At 38.3% G+C, this 23,381-nt stretch overlaps 1 protein-coding gene and 1 pseudogene across 1 annotated transcript; one reads left to right on the top strand and one right to left on the bottom strand.

Moving 5' to 3' along the window:
• The first annotated feature begins 10,314 nt into the window (after positions 1 to 10,314).
• On the top strand, positions 10,315 to 11,244 carry LOC117030697 (olfactory receptor 4C12-like). The gene has a single exon (XM_033120902.1). It carries the CDS (start codon positions 10,315 to 10,317, stop codon positions 11,242 to 11,244), a length of 930 nt encoding a protein of 309 aa, XP_032976793.1.
• A 2,865-nt stretch (positions 11,245 to 14,109) lies between these two features.
• On the bottom strand, positions 14,110 to 15,050 carry LOC117029914 (olfactory receptor 4C46-like; annotated as a pseudogene).
• Between the last annotated feature and the right edge of the window lie 8,331 nt (positions 15,051 to 23,381).

The following is a 23,381-nucleotide window of genomic DNA, read 5'->3' as shown; positions in this document are numbered from 1 at the left end:
TTTTTCTTTTCTCCCTTCCTTTTTGTTAAAGGGTAATTTTGTATTCCCAGAGGCTTCAGCACCTGCCTTCTGTAGTTGAAGGGAGGGTCCACCTGCTCCTTACCTTCCTCACGTTACAGTCTAGCTCTTCGCTCTGGAGGAAATTCATTGCATCTGTTCCTCAGCGTAAGACCCACATACCGGTAGTGTTTCAATGAAAATTGTGAGTGGGAGATGGGAGGTGCCAACTCAGCTCGCATTATGTTCTGAAAGTTAGTGAGTTGACGAGATGTAGCTATATGCCTATTCCTTGCCCAGGAGTAATTTTCCACCCCAGTCTTTCATTCACTTTTCTTTTGTCTTGGCCTCAAAACTTCTCTCTCTCTCTTTCTCTCATCTAGTAGCTGATTGATGAGCAAATCTTGGCTCAACTTCAAAATATACCCCATTTTAAGCACTCTAGTTCCATACAAGTGAGTATAATGCACTGTTTCTTCCCAATAGAGATGCAGCTATAAACCCTAGACAGAATGCATGGAGAAGCTACCCGAGGGCTTGGAAAAGTAAATGAGAGCAGGCACACTGGGGAAGGAGATCACATCTGAAGTTTCTAATTCTGTCCCCCTCTGCCCGTATCGCTTGGTCTGGACTCAGAAGTTTCATGGAACTGGAAGTCTGCACTGGGGGCACACACAGAGCTCCAAGAGGGCTGTGTCTTTGTCAGACGAGTGTGTCAGGGAGTGGATCTCTTCTTTTCTTTCTTTTTTAAAATTTAATTTAGTTTATTTTTCCTTCTCTGTCCTGTACTGTCCCAGACCACAGTCAGTCCTGTGGTAGAGAAGCTGTGACAGCGACAACAAAGGTGACTGGTCAGGTGCCACAAACCCTTATGCAGGGGAATCTTTCTATTCAACCATAGGAGCTGTGATCTCTAGAGCATGGGACAAATCCCCACTGCTTTTATTCTCTGTGTCCTCCTGAATCTTGACCATTGACCCAGACTCACTTGTGGGAAGTGTGCAGACAGAGAAAACTAAAACCAAGTTTCCAGAGGCAGAAAGCATCAGGGAGATAAAAAAGAGAAGGGCTCTCAAAAGAGTCAGCCTGTAAAGTTGTGTATGAATTCCAGGGCTCGCCTTTGAGCTGTAAATGTGTGGATCTGAACTAAAACATCATGCCTAAGTCTTTGAGAACGGCATTACAGCTTAAAACACCACTCAAGTCCCGGACTGGCCACTGGGTGGCGCCCATTTGCAAAGGATTTGATCATTGAACACACATTGGAATCACAGTCCTGCAATTTCAGGTTGGAAATTGCAACCTGAAACTGACAAGATTAATTGCCTACTAAAAGTAAAAATTCAACACTATTTTTAATTTATAAAAGATAGAGTAGCACAACGTAATATTTGAAAAAATAAAAGATAGAGTAGCACAACGTAATATTTGAAAAAATAATGGCTGAAAACTTCCAAAATTTGGTGAAAGATATAAATTTACAGGTTCAAGAAACTGGGCAAAAATCAAACTGGATGAACCTAAAGATATTCACTCCAGACACATTATCATCAAACCATTAAAAACCAAGACAAAGAAAAAAATCTTTGAATTGTAAAGTGGAACACCGATATGACCACAAATCATTACGTAGATTTCTAGCCCTTCCAGGAACCATTACATCTCTTCCCAATCGTATCTGTCTTCTTTCAAAGGTCAATAGTAATCCGACTCTTACGATAAAGCTTCTCTGCTTTTGTTTATATTCTCATACATTTACCATGTAAGCACACATGGTAAATAGATTGGTCTATTTTAAAATTTTAAATAAATGCAATTATATAGTGTGTAATCTTTTATGGCTCTATTTTCCGACTCAACATTTTGTTTCTGAGATTTACTCATATTGTTACTGTTCCTATTTTCATTGCTGTGTTTGTCTGTTGTATGAATAAGCCATAATTTTTCATCCATTCCATTGATGATATAGATTCAATATGTTATCAGTTTTGTGCTATTACGAATAGCTCTGTTAACACGTTCAGTGATGTGTCTTCCAATGCACAGGTGCTCACATTTCTTGTAGATTTATACCTCGGAGTGGACTTTCTGGGTCATAGGTTACATGTATATTCGACATTAGCTGACAAGCTCCTGTAATTTTCTAATATACTTGGAAAACAATTACACATTTGCATTGGCAGCATGTGAGAGATACCATTCCTTCATATTGACAACAAACACTTGGTATTGACAGTCCTTTTAATTTTAGCCATGTAGGGGGAGCATTGCCGTAGTATGTATTTTTAATTTTTATTAAATGTATTGGGGTGACATTGGTTAGTAAAATTATATAGGTTTCAAGTGTACATTTCTGTAATACATCATCTGTATATCGCATTGTGTGCAATAGTATTTTATTGTGGTCCTACATCACATTTCTCATATGATTAAAAAGGAGAGCTCCTCACCCCGCTTATATGTTTACTGGCCACTGGATGACTTCTGTGCTGAAGTGGTGTTCACATCTTATGTGGTTTTCTGTCTTGTTTATTGCATTGTAATAGATCTTTATGTATTCTGTATCAGTCCTTGTTTTCCGAGCAGCAGAAGCTAGGAGAGAGCACATGTGCAAGAGATTTAATGGGGAAACGTGGGTGAGGGAAGGTGTGAAGAGCCAGGAAAGATGCAGGTCTGACTCCTGGGAATGACAGAGGGAGAGGAGGAAGGTCACAGACTGCAATGTCGTTCTGAGACTCAGAAGTGTTAAAAGTGAAGGGTAGATAGAGATTGGAGTTTGGGGAATGGAATTTTGAAGAAAATCGGAGAACGTTCTTAATGTCCTTGAGAACTGGAAAAATATGTTGATTGACCCTCTCTCTGCCTATAAAAACCTTGCATTTTGTGCAACCTCCAGAGAAGTTTTACCTCCTAAATGTCCCCTTCCCATCCTCACTGGCACTGCCCTAGAGTGGGCCACCATTTCTTCCTACTCTTCCATGTTTCTACTTCCAGTTCGTTATTATCCCATCCTCCACACTGAAGCTAACCTGTTGTATAAAAAAGAAAAAAAAAACAGAAAAATGTGTTGATGACCAACACATTGTAGGATTGCTGGGCAATGTTGATGGGCCTTTTGAAGTTGGTGGCATAAATTTATAGCAGACTAAATGCTCCCTATTTTGTGACTTTTTCTAGACGCTTTCAGGTAACAGATTTGGAGAAGGCTTAGAATAGGATTCATTCAGTGTTGAGGAAATGCTTCATACGTGTGCTGAACAGGCAAAAGTATTGAAAATATAAGTGGTTAAAAATTTTCTGGAGGAAAATTTGCTCCATATATCAATAAGTATTGAACAGGTATATCCCTGTCAGTATTTATCAGCATTAAAAAAATGTAAAATGAACCCAGCCATTCCATATGTTTGATGTTGTAATTATTTTATTTGCTTATGTCCCTGCTTTGTTTTGGAAGTGGCTACTGCGCCATGCTGCCAGGGACCATGTCTGTCTGATTCACAATGATATCCCTGGCATTTAGCAAATGTTATCTTTTATTTGGTAGGGCATGAAAAATACTTATTGAAATGGTAGAAGTGCAATTTCCGTGCAGGTCACTCTGACTCTAGTTTCCCTGATCTTTTAGCACACCACACAGTGGAGGTGAGGATAAAGAAAAGTGATACTTTGCTTGCAGCTTTATGGGGGGAGATGAAAGAAATGATGTGAAAAGGCCTAGGACCTGTGCTTAGAACACAGAAGATGCTCTATAAATGCTGTTGGTTTTTGTCTTTGTCCAGTTAACAATTTCCATAAATAAGGGCACTGACCGTGTAATAACAGTTCCCGAAATATTGTAATTCCCTTTTCCTCCTGACAATTTGTGGACTTTCTCTCTAGACACTAGAAAGACAATGGGCACGTCTAGGAGGCAGAATAGAAGTCCCTTCCTTGTGAGACCAAAACTGTATTCAAAGGGACTAATTAAATGATGGCATCAACATTGTTCTAACCTGGGAACAAGGCAAAAGCCAGTTCCAGCACTGCTTCTGCAAGTCCTCCTGTGAGGGGAGGATGAGTCTCCCGTGGAGAGGCAGAGAGCACAGACACTGATAATCCCTATGTCATCATAGATAACCTTATAAATGACCCTTTTCAGTGGAAGGAGAAAGGTTTTCTCTGAGACTGTGTTCTTAACAGATGAGTATTCTTAACAGAAAGCAGAGCTAACAAGCCAGCTACTCCTTCTGTGAGGCTTTCCTCCCTCATGTTAGCAGCAGAGCTTTCCCTGGCTTGTCAAAGACGAAAGTGGACATTGGAAGATGGTGTTATATTGGAAAGGGAACTGGAGTAACCTGGAGTAACGAATGACCTGGGCTCCAGCTGCACTTCTGCCATGAATCACCCTTGTGACTTTGGACCAGCTGCACCTAATGTCTCTGAGTCTTAAATTCACCACATTTGAAATGGAGACAATTGGAAAAGATGATTTTAGATATCATAGGGGTCTTCAGCAACTAAAAGGGAAATGGGAGATGCAGTGAATTCCCAGCTGCTTGTAAATGAATGACTCCCGTTTGGGTTTTCACTTACTACTGTTCTAAGACACTTGCAACACAGATGAGTTTCTGTAATCAATAGTGATTTCCTAGGCTATGCTTTGCCTCAATGTAAAAAACAATTCGAATTTCATCCAGGAGTTTAATCAGGTAAAACACTGACATTTGGGATGCTGTGCTTGGAGCTGACCTAGATGACCCTTTAATAACACTTCTGGGTCCACCATTCCATGATGTTAAGATGTTAAAAAAACAAACAAACAAAGAAACAAATTCAAATTTGGGGACCTGTTGGTGTCCTCAGATCCAGGCAATGTAAGTTTTCTATGATCCATTTAAAAAATTAAATGAAAGAAAAATGTAACAAAAATAAAAATTCAGTGGAATAATTTTACTAAAATTCTCATTACTTTCCACAAAATATTTTGTTTCTCTTGGATAACTCAAACAGGAGACATTTTTCTTTGCTAGTTTTGAACAAATAATTGATTTTGTACTTCCACAAATTTGAACCACAGCAATAAATCAGCTTAACATTTTTATTCGGGAGCATACATTTTCATTATTTGGCTAAATTGTGTACTACAAGTATTCCTATTGATTGTATTTTCTGTACTCCTGTATTGTGTATGGGAATCAGTATCAGGGCATTTTTCATATTTATAATCAAATTATGCCCATATCAGTACCTGCTTCTCTTGAGTGCATACACTTAGGTCCTTGGTTCCTTAAGGCACATGGAGAACTTTTTGCCCATGGTGTTGATGATGGTGATATCAGAGATGCCATTTATTATTGAACATTAATCACATCCAGGCTCTGTGCAAATGCTTCATATGCACTGTTTTCATTTACCCCTCTCTACAACCTCAGGGTATAGCAGCACTCTCATCTTTCTTTTGTAGATAAAAACGTTGAGAAGTTGTCCATGATTACACCGTCAATAAATGACAGAGGAAGGATTCAAACTCAGTTGAATTTAAGTGACAATATAGTACAGCAAAGCCTACAGACTCTGTAGCAAGAGTTCCTGAGTACAAGACCTATCTCTGCCTCCTATTATCTAAATATGCTTCTGAAGGTGCTAACGGTGTGTATCACTTTCTCCTTCTGCAAAATGAGGATAAAGACAGTAATCTAGTTCACGGGGATGATATGAGGATTAAATGAACTGATACATGTAAAGCACTTAGGATTGTGCGTGGCAAAGACTAAGTGTTACACAAGCGTTTGCTCTCATTACTGCTGTCTGTGCTCTCAGCCACAGTTTCTCCTCTGGAAAGGTCCCCACAAGAATTGTCACTTGCAGAAGTTGTATTTGCTTTCTTGCAATAAAGCTTGGAGAGAGAAAAAGGGGTAGCTTCCTGATCAACACAGGAATCTTCTCTCCAGTGTTTCTTATATCCGGGTGTCTCTTTCTTTCTCTGACTTTTAACAAGTCTCCTTTAATTCTGAGCATACTGAGCGTCAGATCTTCAAAAAGTTGAGGGAGTTAGCGAATGTAAGAAGGTCTTTGTTTTCAGGAAAATGGTCCATTGGTGTGGGTGGGATGAGTGACAGTTTTTGTTTAACCAAATCTAAGATAGAGGCATTTCCTTAATATTACTGTGGGGATAAAGCATTGAGTAGGAGTATTCTGCCAGGTGAGATTATAATTTATAGCTGGTTAAGTTCAGGTCATCTAACTTTTGCACATAACCTTTTCTGTACTTCCAAATAGTAAACTTGGTTAACTGTCTAGTTGGCACAAATTCATAATGAATAATCCCTTTGATATCAAAAGTGATTAGCAACATCAGTGCAAGAGGTTTGCGAAACTAGATGTCAGACCCGTGTATGAAAATCAGTCAATGCAATACACCATACTAGCAGAATAAGGGACATAATGTTTATTAATGCTAGGTGCTGTTATCACTGTTTCTTCCAGTTCTCCATCCACTGCCTATCTATACATTTAAATATAGCATGTGCTTCAACTCTTATGATACATGGTTTAAACACCACCCTACCCTCTACACTGCTGAGTACTTGCTTCAGTATGTGTTTGCAAGATGGCAGAATATAGTTTCAATCTCCACTATCCTAAGGATATTATGTGAAGAAAATTTGAAGAAACTTTTTGCCTGGGGAAGACTTCTTTCATTGAGTGGCCAGTGGAATTCCTAAACTTCCAAAAATAATCAATGAAAAAGCATAAAAATTGTTCTTTTTATATTTTTGCATCACAAGTTGGCACTAGGATTTGAGCCTTCATTTGGTCCCCAAGTTTCGATATCACTCTGCCTGAAAATATATCAAATTGCAAGGTTTCTATGAACAGAGTATGTCCTAGTGTTTATAGTACAGTTTAGAGACTAACTCAGTATCTTAACCTCTGGTGACCTCAGCCTGTGAAGAAATTTCCTCAGGGATATGCAACCTGAGTGAAAGCCCATGTTGTTTTTCACACAGCATTTAGAGCCCTTCATGTCCCAGTTCATGATACCCAAGGGCTTCTGAGAGGAGTGCTTTATCCCATAATATTCTAGACTAGGAATGAAAGCTGTTAACATATAAGCTTAAATGCAGGGAAAAGAACCAGTCAGGTGAAGATGTGTTGTTCATGGTGGGATTCTCCCAAATACCTGTTTCTAAGGTGAGATCTTTAAAAAAACAGAGATAATTAATTCCTCGGAGTGTAAACCTTAGATAGAAAGCGAGGTCCTTTAATGTACTCAGTAATGCTCAAGAAGAAACGATTTTCTTATGTAAGAGCAGAATGAGAGATCGTCGTGATTAAGTGATACAAATATTTGTGTTACTTGTTCTGTAACTATAGAGAAGATCAGAAGGTTCTCCTTAGTACCTGAGGACTTTGGGTTTCAACTTCAACAACTCATTGTCTTGTCCCTTGACTCGAATCTCAAGGTATTAGAACTTAGAAAGTGCTGGGTGAATCCATTTGAATAGATTTGTGCCATGTTCACATTTCTCTGCTTCCTATAATATTGTTCAGTCAGGGGCTTGAAAAATAACATTACACAACATGATGTTTGAACAGCTACATATAATGGTTATTTCTGATTCCTGAACACATTGGGTATTTTCCTTAACTACAGTGGTGACCACAGTAAGTTAACCAGAATGGCTGATTTTTAATCCAGTTTCTCACATTTCCATTTTCTATTAAGGGGTTCATAATTAAAACCATTGAAGCATTACTTTCTATATGTTTTAGCATATTTTGCAGAAGTATTTGTTCTCCCCACTGTACGTGAATATATCTATGTTATCAGGAATAGATTTATATTTTATGGATCCCTGAGTCAATTTTTAGGCTTTTGAGTGTGGAGATAATGCAATAGTGTAGCAGAGTGGAGCTGGATGGGTCACTGAGGGTTTTCTCCAGGGGGCGGACAGATGGTGTGATGGCTTGGATAGTCAGAGATTGGCTTATGTACAGTCACTCATTTCCTTGAAATAGTGCTCTGACTGATAATTTACAGGGATGAAGGAGGAGGGGTGTGAATCCCACCTGGTACTGATAGGAGGAGATAGAAGCAACTGAGAAGAAAGAGGCAAATTCGAGGTCCAGCTGAGACAGGTGTGTAACATTCTGTGGCAAAGACAGGTTAGCATGGGACAGAGGAGAAGGACAGCATCTGAATTCTGTTTCTCGAAGGAAATCTTCAGTCCTAACACTGTGATCCATAAGAAGAACGCATTAAAATATAGGATCTGTGAGGATAGAATGCACCTTGTGTATTAAACTCCATGCTCAGGGACACTTTTTTTCTGACTCTTTTCAAACTTTCTTGGATCTTGTTCCAACCAGGTAAGATCTTATTTCTGCTACAATGGATTGTTGTCCCAACAATATGACTGAATTTCTGTATCCCTGAACTTAGCCCTTTTTTTTCAGAGAGTCAAGACAGGTATTGCTAAAATTAAGAGATAAAAGTTAATTCTCTTTGTCACCTTGTATACACTTGTGTTAAGGCATCTTAAGGGAGGCAAGATGTGGTGGGAAAAAAATTACTGTTTTGGGCATTAGAAGACGATATACTTGTATTTTGATACTAATCAATTAGCTGTGTTTCCTTGGACTTTGCTTCTCTGGGCCTCAGTTTCCTTATCTTTAAAGAGTGTATTGGTTGATAAAATGCAAAGTTCTGGAGCATTTCTAATGTACAACAATTCTAGGGTCTTGTCCAGTGGACTCTCAACTCATTACCGTCTGACTCTCCAATTTGTACATTAGCAAGGGCACTGCCATGGATTTCATATGGTCACAGGTACTGGCGTTAGGTACCAACAGACTTGTCCAAAGTTTGACATTGTTGAATCCTAAAAGTAAACTGGATCTGTACTGGAGAGGTACTAAGTGTGAAAGAGCTAGAGACAGCCTGGATTTGAATACGGGTTCCCCTGCCTTTTTATCATTATGATTTTGGGCAAGTCATTTATCTCCTTCTAACCACAGTTTCCTTTGGTTTAAAATATAGACAATAGTGTACCCATTTCCAAGCATTGTTGTGAAGATTAAGTGACATAATGCATGTAAAGAACCTAGTATTGTGCCTACCAATATTTGTGCATTTGTGCCTGGCAAATGCTCAACAAAAGTTAACAAAAGTTATGTGAAAATAAATCGCTGCATGCTATTAAGAAGGTGGAAAAGCAGAGTTATAATAAAAGTTTCCATTTCAAAATGTTTGAACTTGTGAAATATAAACAATTAGCAAATATTTTTCCCCTTGGAAGACATATGTATTCTTAGGGTCTTGCCTTTCAATTGCAATCTGAGGACCCTTTTATTAAAGATCAGGGTCACCCTGCTAGACCAACGCTTTTTTGCATTTCTCATTTAAACATATATGGGTATTAGCAGATTTGAGTAGTAATAGGCACACTCTTGGTCTTTGAACTAGGACAGAAAAAGAACTGATCTGTGTGTGTCTGTCAGTTAACAGAGGACATCAAAAAAATTTGTTTTGGCATAAGACCAAGCTGTTTCTGTGTGGTGTGGGACAAAAGGAGGAAGATGAAAATTGTAAAAGAGAAGTGTTTTAAAAATATATTCCCGGTACTTCATAATTTGCAAGAAACTGAAGTAGTAAGTGAAATAGTGATGATCAATGAGTCAAGTGTGTGGTTTTCTGTCTGATTTTGATCATGAAATCTGACCTTTGGCACAGACCTTCAGGAAGTTATACAAACGTATTAGTAGTCAGATGTTGGTTCTCCCAAGGGCCATCTCCTCTAGAGAAGAGGTGGCCATTAGAAATGCTCACACCCTTCTTCTCACGGGTCCTTGTGCCTGGAAGGATTCTCTGATGCAGTGGGCTATCCAGAAGGGAGTCCACTATGCGGGGGCTTGGCACTCTAAGGCTAGCGTCTCAGTGAAGCATTTGTGGGATCATCTGGAAGAGGGTTCCTTTCCATGTACCTCATGATGTACGTTGCCCTCATATAAGAGGGACACTTCATCTTACCCTTTACTGTCTTTGTACTTTAGGAATACACTAAGATACAGGGAATAAGGGAATCTGAGATCCAGAAAAAATGAAAATCAATAATGGCAAAACTTAGTTTGAAATACTATCTTAAACGTAACCAAATAGCAGGTGTATTCCTCATCAACTAAATGGAAATGGACTTTGCATTAAACTTAACAGGTTGATTGTACAGGTTTGACTTATTGACTATTAGTATCAATGATGTAAATTCCTTTTTTTTTTTTTTTTTTTTTTTTGGTAAGGCATTCCTTCCTGGAGTTTTTATTACCTACAACACACAGATGGAGAATAAAAGGAATGTGACTGAATTCATTTTAATAGGTCTTACACAGAACCACCAAATGCAATATGTGGTGTTTCCAGTATTTTTGGTTCTATACGTGGTAACATTCTCAGGCAACCTGCTTATTTTGATTACCATCACCACCAGCCGGGCTCTGAACGCCCCCATGTACTTCTTCCTGACCCACCTCTCCCTGATAGACACAATTTATTCTTCTTCTTCAGCTCCTAAGCTGATTGTGGACTCTATTCACGAGAAGAAAATTATCTCCTTCAATGGATGTATGGCTCAAGTCTATGCAGAACACATTTTTGGTGCTGCTGAGATCATCCTGCTGACAGTGATGGCCTATGACCGCTATGTGGCCATCTGCAAACCTCTGCACTACACGGCCATCATGAGCCAACAGGTGTGTGGCCTCCTTGTGGGAGTGGCCTGGACTGGAGGATTTCTCCACGCAACTGTTCAGATTCTTTTCATCGTCTGGCTGCCCTTCTGTGGCCCCAATGTCATAGATCATTTCATGTGTGACTTGTACCCTTTGTTGAAACTTGTCTGCATGGACACTCATACCCTCGGTCTCTTTGTTGCTGCCAACAGTGGGTTCATCTGCTTGTTAACCTTCCTCCTCTTGGTGGTGTCCTATGTGGTCATCTTGCGCTCCCTAAGGACTTACAGCCTGGAGGGGAGGCACAAAGCCCTCTCCACCTGTGTGGCTCACATCACTGTGGTCGTCTTGTTCTTTGTGCCCTGCATGTTTGTATATCTCCGCCCAGTAACCACGCTGCCCATTGATAAAGCTGTGGCTGTGTTTTACACTATGGTGGCCCCTATGTTAAATCCCTTAATCTACACCCTCAGAAATGCTGATGTAAAAACTGCTATAAGGAATCTGTGGAGGAAAAAAGTGACTTCCAGTAATGATTAAACAGAATCATTGAGCATTACAAATAGAAGTAATGGAGGTAATCTAGTGTAAGCCTCTCGATCTATAGATGAAGACATCAACGCTGACAAGGGGTTGGACAATACTTGCAGACAGCCACTTAAGAACAGAGCAAAGCTTATGACTGCAATCCAGACGTACTGTCTCCCATCCCAACTCTTGTCATCATAATTTACTGCTTCTTAATAAATAAATGTTTATCTTTTACTTGGAAATCTGTAATATCTTTAGAAGCTACATGGTATGAACCGAGAACATTGGACTGGTATTAAAATAATGTTATCATGTAACATTGAGAAGAGGTCACTACTGGGATTCCAATCTTTTGGGGAAGGTGTAGTAATTGCTCATTGGATGGTGAAGCTCAATTGGTTGCTTAGGGCCAGAACTAGTTCATGGTAGCTGAATAGAGAGACCGTCATGCAAGAAAGGGACTGGCAAGCTGGGAGCTTCCCTCTGGGGTGCTGGTAGGCTGAAGCTGGTGAACAAGGAGCTGTGGCCTGGATTGCTAAGCAGGGAACAACCCTCTTGGGTGCAGGTGGACCAAGGCTCTCGTCATTCATTGGCCACTGGTAGGTTCTGGTATAATGGGGCCCTGAGCTGTTAGCAGCCCATGCACACAGTAGCAGGGAACATGGGTGCACTGGCCCGGTGAAGGGGACTAGAGCTGGATGCAGCAGTCTACCAAACTCTGCATCCTAACTGCACCATCAAAGTTTGGGCCTCCATCCTCTCACACCCAAATCATTACTGTAATTTCTTAACAGCTCTCCTGCTGTCAGTATTGTCCCCTTCAATCCATTTCCCATACTGTAACTAGAGTTATCGTTCTAAACCTCAAATCTAACTGCATCACTCGTCAGCCTAAAAACACCTTTCAATATTTTCTCCATGGCACTGAGCATTGAGCCTTAACACAATTATGAAACCCTTTTCAATCTTCTCTATTCTTGTCTCTCCAGCTTCATGTCTTGCCATTTACCCTTCCCAAACTCAGTGCCTAGCACTCAGTAGGAGGTTCAGTAAATAATTGTTTAATGAAGGGATGAATTAATAACCCAGGCTCAGTTGAATTGATTAGGTTTTCTGCATGATCTTTTCACCTCGTGGCCTTTGTTATGTAGTCCATCTCCTAGGGCACTCTCCTCCAACCTGATACCTATTCACTCTGTCAGCTGACTCCTTTTCATCCATTGGGTCCTGTTTTTGATGCCTTTCATCTAGAAATCTTTTGGTGACCCTGCATGTCTTTGTTGTGTATCCCTCTGATGTGGGTTTATAGTACTCTGTGCTTCCCCTGTTTTATTTCTTATAACACTGTGTTGTAATTTTCTCTCTCTTGGGAGATTTTCAGTGGCTCTTAAGCTCTGAGCAGGCAGTAACATAATTTCTTTTTATTCATCATGGAAGCCGCAGCAACTATCAACATGCCTAATACATACCTTGGGCTCAAAAATATTTGTTGATGAATGAATGAAGGACCGAAGGGAAAGCAATATATTTATCCTGAAATTGCTTTGTGTATAGATGGAGACATACATTTTTTAAAACAGCTTCTAATAATGAAATGTTACAAAAAAGTAAACTGATTAACAGAGAATTATAACATACACAGCTCAGGTCATATTCATATGATAGTAAAATCTTATTGAGAGCAGGGTAAATATCAAGGTCAACTATTCGCTTATATGCTGAGAATTGTAGTTTCAATTTCCTTGTCATCCTCTGTTTAAGCAGGAGTAAAAGCAAATTGTAGTTCCTTAAGAGGCTTCACCAGAGTTCTCCTTAGAGTTGAAACAGATAATTGTAGGAAAGAATTCACTAGCCTCTAATACTACTGTTTTGCTCTTCATTTTATTGAATTTATCTTCCTTTAGACATTCGTTCATTCATTCATTCAATATTTATCATGTACCAAACATTGTGCTACCTTGTAAGAACTATTGTTATATAGCAGGCAAATGCTTTATAGAGTATGGCTGTACATTTAATAAGCAAAAATTCCTCTATGACATCAAAATGTTCTTTTATTTGAATCATTACTCCTTCTGATGGATTATCAGCATAAGATGAATGATCTGAGCAATACAAAATGATTCTATAATGTGCAAGGAAATTTGGAAAGATGGTATAACCTTCATTTCCTACCCATCAGAACTTAGATGGCTGATGCATTCATAGCCCTAAAGTAGTTACATACCATAATGTTACAGGCAACATGTGACAATCGTTATATATAAAAACAAGCACAGTTATTAAACATTATTAAATTTTTAGTTATAGATAATAAACTAATATATATGTGAGTCCAGCATAGTCCCTAGCTCAATAAATAGTAACTAGTATGGTTATCTGATCTTTCTATCACCATTAACTGGCAGTTAACAGCAGTTAAATGCTTGATCTGGGAAATCAGTCCATTCTGGTTACTCTCTTTCCAATATTTCTGTTTTGGTACCTTCCTTCTCTTTCTGTCAATTTTCTCATCTATAAAATGGTGATAATAGCAGTGCCTACCTCCTTGGATTCTTATGGAAATTACTGTTCAATAACAAGAAATTGTATTATTTCTTTAGTTTGTTTTTAGAAGGAAAGCCTATGAATCCATGGACATGATCGAAGCTAGTAAAACTAAACCCTAATTTGGTAGTATTCTTAAATATACAAAGAGTGGTCCTGGGTTATGCTTTTCTCTCTTTCCTTGCACCCATTTCTGCTTTCCTCAAGGCAGGATCTATGATTTATAGCAATAATTTTTCTTCATCCGCTAAGTGTTTCTTCCTGAGATCATCCAAAATGTGCTTTTGATCTTTGCCTCAGTTGAATCAAGTTTGGAATCCAGCTCATTTATTTGTCACCTGAAACAGATTTCCTACTACACAATATCCTAATGGTATTTTTCATCTGGGCATTTCTCAAGGTGTAAATGAAAGGATTTAGCATGGGAGTTATAATAGTTCAGAATACAGCAACTGCTTCATCAGTTGATAAAGTAGCTGCGGGTCTCATATACACAAATATGCCAGGCACAAAAAATAAGATGACCACTGTGATGTGGGAGACACGGGTGGAAATGGCTTTATGTCTCTCCTCCAAGCTGTGGGTCCTCAGGCAGCGTAGAATGACCACACAGGAGGCCATCGAAGTGGAGGAAGTTTGACAGACAGATGGAACCACTGTTGGCAGCCACAAAGAGCCGTAGGGCGTGGGTATCAGTGCAGGTCAGATTGAGCAAAGGGTTCAGATCACAGATAAAGTGATCTGTGATGTTAGGGCCACAGAAGGGTAATCTGAAGATGAGGAGACCTGTATGGTTGCATGAAGAAAACCCCCCAACCATACCACTCCCATGAGCAGGCCCCGCACCCCGATGGTTGTGTAGTGCAAAGACTTGTAGATGTAGTGCCGATTCATGATGGTTGTGTAGTGCAAGGGCTTGCAGATGGCCACATAATGATCAAAAGCCATCACAGTAAGCTGGATGCCCTCTGAACCTCCAAAGAATGTTCCCCAGAGATTTGGGTCATGCATCTGTTGAACAGAGTGGTCTTCTTTTCATGAAGTGAGTCTATGGTCAGTTTGGGGGTATTGACAGAAATAGCAGTCATAAGTGAAGGAGAGATAGACATGGGGGAGCCCAGGGATGGGCTGACATTGATTCTGACCACGGTGAGCACATTTCCAACCACAGTGATGACAAAAAACACAACAAATCTGATTTTCTGCATCTTTGGAGTGTCTGTAAGCCCCAGTACAAGAAACTCTGTCACATTATTCCTATTCTCCATGTGTTTCATGTGATGGTTAATTACATTACCTGAAAAGGAACAATTTTTATTAATGAACTCTTGAGTTTATTAAACGTTCTATTCTAATATATAATAAATTCTTGGATTAGTTTGCATTCTGAATTCTTTTGAGGTGGGTGTGTGTGTTGGAAAGAAAGATTGTAAGTTCTTGAAGATAACTCACATTGCCGCCCAGATATGTCTTTGTCATGATTATAGACAGGAGGGACTTTTGTAAACACACTGGCAAGAGACCACTTGTGCACACTTAATCGTCCCAGATGAACAGGGGTCTAACATGAAGTAGAAGATTGCACATAGAGTGGCAGCCAAGCCTGAAAAGCAAATGGTAGATGGCTGTAAAGTCTGTAAGTGCAAAGCTTCAGGACTTTTTCTTTAACCTCTAGGAAATGTGGAACCATGGAAGCTTATTGAGAATATGAGTGGAAGGATGAAGAGGAACATAAAGAAGGGAGAATCTTAGATATTATTCTAGTAAAGATCTGTGTGTTTTGGATGAAATGAGCTGAGGTTCAGGAAGGAGGTGGAAGGCAGACACGTGAATTCTAGTAGCAGACTATTTATAGTAGTTAAAAAAGGAGTAACGGCACTGGTGATAGGAAGGGAAAGAATGGATACACAGCTATGTAAAGTAATCATAATGCATGTTTCCTAAGTCCAGTGACTTCATAATAGCTAATAGTTTGTACTTTTAAATGATTGATTGCTCTGTGCATGGTATAGTTACTAGTGCTTTTACACATGATCCCTTCTCATACAACAACTTGTGGGGTTCGTATTGTATCATCCATTTTGCAGATGAGGAAATAACCTGAGATTAATATCAATAATGATGATGATGATAATATTAACTAAAACATGCATTTACTGTGTTCCAAGTGTGTTTTTTTTTGCAGAAATTTGGTTATTTAATCCTCACTGCAAGCCTACAGAACAGTTACTATTTTCATTTTTATATTTATTTTACACATTAGAAAATAGAAGGCTCATGCCCAAAGATCAAGCTGGTAATAAAGGGCAGAGCCTAGATTAGGTGAGGTATGCTTGCTAATTTTTTTACTCTAACTTCTTAACTAATGCCCTTTCTTATTGTAAGACATAATGTTGATATTACCATAATAATTATAATTATTTTAACACTACTTCAGACATAAGTTTATATGGAGCAATTTCATCAGTGAGTGAGTATGGGCACACACGCGCACACAGACACATGCACACAATGACATATGGGTGGAATTACTGAATGTTAAGGAAAATGTGGTACTGCTTTCATTGAACCGCCCTTTTATCTTGTCCTCTCCTTTAGCCCCAAGTAGTCCCTCCTATATCCCCCTCTAAAATATGGGCCCCCAGCATCTTCCACAAAATATCAAAAATGATTATCCCAGTGGTTAAGTGTATTAGTTTGAGAACCAGAAAGACCAGCTTAGAATCCCGCTTGCAATTTCTTTTATCTAGGATGCAGTACTTTGGCACTTTACATCCTCGTTTCCTCATCCATAAAGGTATAATTTAAGCATTATTTAAGGTTTGAAGAATTGGAGTGATAATGAAATAATCTGTTACTATATCTGAGAAGTGCTGAAAAATAATGAGTACTATAAGTGGAGAGTAACGATCTTTAATAAGCACCAGAACTATTGAAAAACTTACCTCAGCTGTCTTAGATGATCTTAGTGATGTTTGGGGGTGTTCAGAAACAATCCCATATTCAAACTGACAGCGTCTTGTCATAAGTAACTTTCAATATGAAAGATATGTCACAGAATTCACTGTCAAATGAATAGTTGTTAAGAAATTGTATATATTAATCATATGCAATTTTTTTGTAAATCAATGATACCTCAGTACACCTGTTAAAAAAAGAGAAAGTATTCTTGTGAGTCTAAATTTTTCCATGTAGCCTACCCTAAAGCATCAAAACTTTCTCACAGAAAACCTTTTGAAACCTGTTTTCTGGATTGGAATTTTAAATAGGTTCACTTGAAATACTGTGGAGAAATGATCTTAAATAAATGGCTTCCGTCCTGCTGGGCAAGAGACAGGCAGAGTGGCAGAAGCACAATTCAAGGGGTTCACTCTGCCTCTGATGAATCTTGCTCTGGAGAGGTGACCAACTACAAAAACGTTTTCACCTTGCCTGTATAGACATGAAAGAGGTTTCCATAAATCTTCGGAGACTTTGTCGTGTAGCTATTGCTTTCTTTCCCAGGAATTAATGATCTCCTTTGATGGAAAGGCTTTGTCTTAAAAGCAGGTATTCTGGAAAGCCGTGTTGAAAACGCTCATTCTTCAGTGGAGAATTGTATTTCCTACCATTGGAAGTGAGGCATTATAGAGACCTTCCTCTGTCTGAACCTGTGTTGTTACAAAAACTACATGCCATGTGAATAGCTGGCATAATTCCCATGTATGGAACTGTGATGTAGTTTCCCTGTCAGAGAAAAGTTCCTATTTTCTTATTAATATCAAATCTTTATTGGAAAATCACCACTGATTACTTGGGAGCTAGATCAATGAAGGCATAAAATTAATGGCAGCCATTTTAAAGTTCTTGACACTAAAAGCTGTTTTTCTTTTCTCCTTCACCCACCCCCAATGTATTGAAGTAGCATGGACAAATAAGATTGTGTGTACTTAAGGTATATACGAGTAACTTGATATTTGGATATAAATATACATTGTGAAACAATCGCCACAATCAAGGTGTTTAACACATTCATCACACACACTGTTACTATTTTTTTTGTGGCGATAACACTTCATATCTATCTTCTTAGCAAATTTCAGGTATACAATACAGTATTAACTATAATCACATTGCTGTACAATAGATTTTTAGACATTATTCATCTTGGATAACTGAACTTTGTTTCCTGATCAACATCTCCCTATATCTCCCCTCTCACCCCCCAGCCCCGCAGCGTTTGGCCTTTACCATTCTATTCTCTGCTTCCATAAGTTTGACTGTTTTAGATTATACATATAAGTACGATTGTGCAGTGTTTCTCTTTCTTGGTCTGTCTTATTTCACTTAGCATAATGTCTTTAGGTTTATCAGGTTGTCTCAAATAGCAAGTTTCCTTCTTCCAAAGACTATATAATATTCCATTATGTCTGTCTATCTATCTATCTATCTATCTATCTATCTATCTATCTATCTATCTATCTATCTATCATCTATTGTCCTTTCATCCGTATTGTCCTTTCATCTATCAATGGACATACAGGTTGTCTCCATGTCTTGGCTATTGTGAATAATGCTGCAATGAACATGAGTGCAGATATCTCTTTGAGACACTAATTTTGGTTCCTTTGGATATATAGTCAGGAGTGGGAATGATGGATCAAAAGTATTTCTGTTTCTAATTTTTTGAGGAATCTCCATACTATTTTCCATAATGGCTGTGTCAATTTACGTTCCTACCAACAGTGCACAAGGATTTCTTTTTCTCCACATCTTCAACAACACTTGTTATCCTTCATCTTTCTAATAATTGCTAGCATTAGAAATGTGAGGTGATGCCTCATTGTGGTTTTGACTTGCATTTCCTTGATGATTAGTGATGCTGTACACTTTTTCATATATCTGTTGGCCATTTGTATGTCTTATTTTGAGAAATGTCTATTCAGGTCCTTTGGTCATTTTTTAATCAGGCTATTATGTTGTATCAGTTCCTTGCATATTTTGGATATTAACCCCTTTATCAGATACGGTTTGTAAATATTTTCTCACATTCATTGGTTGGTTGTCTTCACTTTTGATTGTTTCCTTTGCTGTGCAGAAGGCTTTCAATCTGTTGCAGTGCCACTTGTCTGTTTTTGTTTTTAATGTCATAACTAAAAAAGTTATTGCCCAGACCAATGTCAAGAAGCTTTTTTCCTGTTTTCCTTCAAGGAGTTTGATGGTTTCAGGTCTTATGCTGAAGTCTTTAATCCATTTTGAGTTGATTTTGTATATGGTGTCATATAAGGGTCCAATTTTATTCTTCTGCGTGTGCATATCCAGAGGTGCTAAAACATTTATTGAAGAGACTCTGCTTTCCCCATTATGTGTTCTTGGCACCTTTGTTGAAGTTCAGCTGACTATACATGTATGGGTTTATTTCTGGTATCTATTTTGTTCCATTGGTCTATATGTCTGTATTTTTGCCAACACACAGTGTTTTTGTTACAGTAGCTTTGTAATATATTGGGATATCAGGAATTGTGATGGCTTTAATTCTGTTCTTTCTCGAGATGGCTTTGGCTATTCGAATTCCTTTGTTGTTCATTATGAACTTTTATGCAAAAACTATTTTCACTTTTCTCAGAGGGTTACTGAAGTAGCCAGAAACCTTAGAAGGCTCCAGATTACAGTTATTTCTGACACTTATGGGCTGGTGAGTATGAAATACTAGGCAGCATTAAAAATGTGAGGATATATAAAAAACATAAAAGGAGACTTCCACTTGTTCCACCTTTTTGTCACTTGGAATTGTTGACTGTTTTCCTTTGAGTCGTTCTAGGAGGTAAGTTGTGGTAAATTATTGTGGTTTTAATTTTCACTTCCCTGATGCTAATGATGTTGAGCATTTTGTTTTTCATGTTCTTATTGACCGTTTGTATATCTTCTTTTTTTTTTTTATTTATTTTTTAATTTATTGGGGTGACAATTGTTAGTAGAATTACATAGATTTCAGTTGTGCAATTCTGTATCACATCATCCATAAATCACACTGTGTGTTCACCACTCAGAGTCAGCTCCCCTTCCATCACCGTACATTTGATCCCCCTCACCCTCATCCCCCACCCCCCAACCCCCTTACGCTCTGGTAACCACCAAATTACGTTCCCCAGATTAATTTTCAAACCCCGTGGCCATCCTGTGCTCACCGACTGCCCTCCAATCCCCTCACCCTCCCCCCCACCCCCCACTCCCCCCGCCCATCTAGCAACCCTCAGTTTTTCCTCATTGTCTCCCAAACAATTTCTGATTAGTTCATTCACTTATTCTTTTCTTTAGAATCCGCAAATAAGTGAGATCATATGGAACTTATCTTTCTCTGTCTGACTTATTTCACTTAACATAATGTTCTCTAGATCCATCCATGTTGTTGCAAATGGTAAGATTTCTTTCTTCCTTATGGCTGCATAATACTCCATTGTATAAATGTACCACAGTTTCTTAATCCAGTCATCTACCGATGGGCATTTTGGTTGTTTCCATGTCTTAGCTATTGTGTATAGTGCTGCAATAAACATAGGAGTGCATAGAGATTTTTGAATTGAAGTTCTGGATTTCTCCGGATAGATACCTAGGAGTGGAATTACTGGATCATAAGGTAGTTCCATTTTCAGAATTTTGAGATACCTCCATACTGGTTTCCATAGCGGCTGCACCAGTCTGCAATCCCACCAACAGTGCACAAGCGTTCCCTTTTCTCCACATCCACGCCAGCACTTGTTGTTTGTTGATTTATTGATGATAGCCATTCTGACTGGGGTGAGGTGGTATCTCATTGTGGTTTTTATTTGCATTTCTCTGATGGTTAGCGAGGTTGAGCATTTCTTCATATGTCTGTTTGCCATCTGTATGTCCTTTTCAGAAAAATGTCTCTTCAAGTCCTCTGCCCATTTTTTAATTGGATCGTTTGTTTTTTTGGAGTTGGGTTGAGTAAGTTTTCCATAGATTTGTGATATTAATCCCTTATCAGATATATCACTGGCAAATATCTTTTCCCATTCAGGGATTCAGTAGGATCCCTTCTTGTTTTATTGATGGTTTCCTTTGCTGTGAAAAAACTTTTTAGTTTGATATAATCCCACATGTTTATTCTTTCTCTTAGTTCCCTCGCGCGAGGGTGTATATCAGTAAAAATCTTACTCCGGGTAATGTCTGAGAAGTTTCTTCCTATATTTTCTTCTAGGTATTTTATGGTTTCAGACCTTACATTTAAGTCTTTAAGCCATTTTGAATTTATTTTTGTATATGGTGTAAGGAGGTGGTCCAACTTCATTTTTTTGCATGTGTCTGTCCAGGTTTCCCAGCACCATTTATTGAATAGACTGTCATTACTCCATCGTACATTCTTGCTTCCATTGTCGTAGATTAAATGGCCATATAGGCGTGGATTTATTTCTGGACTCTCTATTCTGTTCCATTGATCTATGTGTCTGTTTTTATGCCAGTACCATGCTGTTTTGATTACTGTAGCCTTGTAGTATAATTTGAAGCCAGGTATTGTTATACCTCCCACTTTGTTCTTATTTCTCAAGATTGCCTTTGCTATTCGGGGTCTTTTATGGTCCCATATAAATTTTAGCATTATATGTTCTATTTCTGTGAAAAACGACGTTGGCAGTTTGATAGGAATTGCATTGAATATGTATATTGCCTTAGGCAGTATGGACATTTTAACTATATTAATTCTTCCTATCCATGAACATGATATGTGTTTCCATCTATTTATATCTTCCTTTATTCCTTTCTTCAGTGTCTTATAATTTTCTGAGTATAGATCTTTTACTTCTTTGGTTAAATTTATTCCCAGGTATTTTATAGTCTTTGGAGCGATTGTAAATGGGATTGTTTTTTTAATTTCTCCTTCTGATGTTTTATTATTGGTATATACAAATGCAACTGATTTCTGAATATTAATTTTGTATCCTGCCACTTTACTAAATTCATCTATCAGCTCTAATAGCTTCTTGGTGGAGTCTTTAGGGTTCTCTATATATAGTATCATATCATCTGCATACAATGATAACTTTACTTCCTCCTTACCAATCTGGATGCCTTTTATTTCTTTTTCTTGTCTGATTGCTGTGACAAGAACTTCCAGAACTATGTTGAATAGAAGCGGAGATAGTGGGCATCCTTGCCTTGTTCCTGATCTTAGGGGGAATGGTTTTAGCTTTTCCCCATTGAGTATGATGTTAGCTGTGGGCTTGTCATATATGGCCTTTATTATGTTGAGATAAGATCCCTCTATTCCCACTTTCTTAAGGGTTTTTATCATAAATGGCTGTTGGATTTTATCAAATGCTTTTTCTGCATCTATTGATATGATCATGGGATTTTTATTTTTCATTTTGTTAATGTGGTGTATCACATTAATAGATTTGCGGATGTTGAACCACCCCTGCATACCAGGAATGAATCCCACTTGATCGTGGTGAATGATCTTTTTAATGTATTGCTGAATTCTGTTTGCTAATATTTTGTTGAGGATTTTTGCATCTATGTTCATTAAAGATATCGGCCTGTAGTTTTCTTTTTTTGTGGTGTCTTTGTCTGATTTTGGGATCAGAGTGATAGTGGCTTCGTAAAAAGTGTTTGGGAGTCTTCCCTCCTTCTGGATTTTTTGGAAGAGCTTGAGGAGAATTGGTGATAATTCTTTTTTGAACGCTTTGTAAAATTCACCTGTAAAGCCATCTGGTCCAGGACTTTTGTTTGTTGGGAGACTGTTGATTACTGATTCAATTTCCGTGGTGGTAATCAGTCTATTCAGGTTTTCTGTTTCTTCTTGAGTTAGCCTTGGAAGGTTGTACGCCTCTAGAAAATTGTCCATTTCTTCCAAATTGTCAAATTTGTTGGCATATAGTTGCTCATAGTAACTTCTTAAAACTCTTTGTATTTCTGCAGTGTCCGTTGTCACTTCTCCTCTTTCGTTTCTGATTTTATTAATTTGGGTCCTCTCTCTCTTTTTTTTAATGAGTCTGGCTAAAGGTTTGTCGATTTTGTTTATCTTCTCTAAGAACCAACTCTTGGATTCATTGATCTTTTGTATTGTTTTTCTGGTTTCTATTTCATTTATTTCTGCTCTGATCTTTATTATCTCCTTCCTTGTGTTCCCTTTGGGCTTATTTTGCTGTTCTTTTTCCAAATCCCTTAAATGTGAAGATAAACTGTTGATTAGTGATGTTTCTTGTTTCTTTAGGTAGGCCTGCAAAGCTATGAATTTCCCTCTTAGGACTGCTTTCGCGGCATCCCATAGATTTTGGATCGTCGTGTTTTCATTTTCATTTATCTCGAGATATCTTTTGATTTCTTCCTTGATCTCCTGCTTGACCCATTCATTATTTAGTAATAAGTTATTCAGCCTCCATGAATTGGTGTGTCTTCCAGTTTTTTTCCTGTAGTTCATTTCTAGTTTCATAGCATTGTGATCAGAGAAGACAATTGGTATGATTTCAATTTTCTTAAATTTATCAAGACTTGTTTTGTGGCCTAACATATGATCTATCTTGGAAAATGTTCCATGTGCGCTTGAGAAAAAGGTGTATTTTGCAGCATTGGGGTGAAATGTTCTGAAAATATCGATT

The sequence above is a fragment of the Rhinolophus ferrumequinum genome, chromosome 11 (genome assembly GCF_004115265.2).
Source record: "Rhinolophus ferrumequinum isolate MPI-CBG mRhiFer1 chromosome 11, mRhiFer1_v1.p, whole genome shotgun sequence".
Taxonomy (NCBI): domain Eukaryota; kingdom Metazoa; phylum Chordata; class Mammalia; order Chiroptera; family Rhinolophidae; genus Rhinolophus; species Rhinolophus ferrumequinum.
This window is presented reverse-complemented; position numbering and strand designations above follow the sequence as displayed.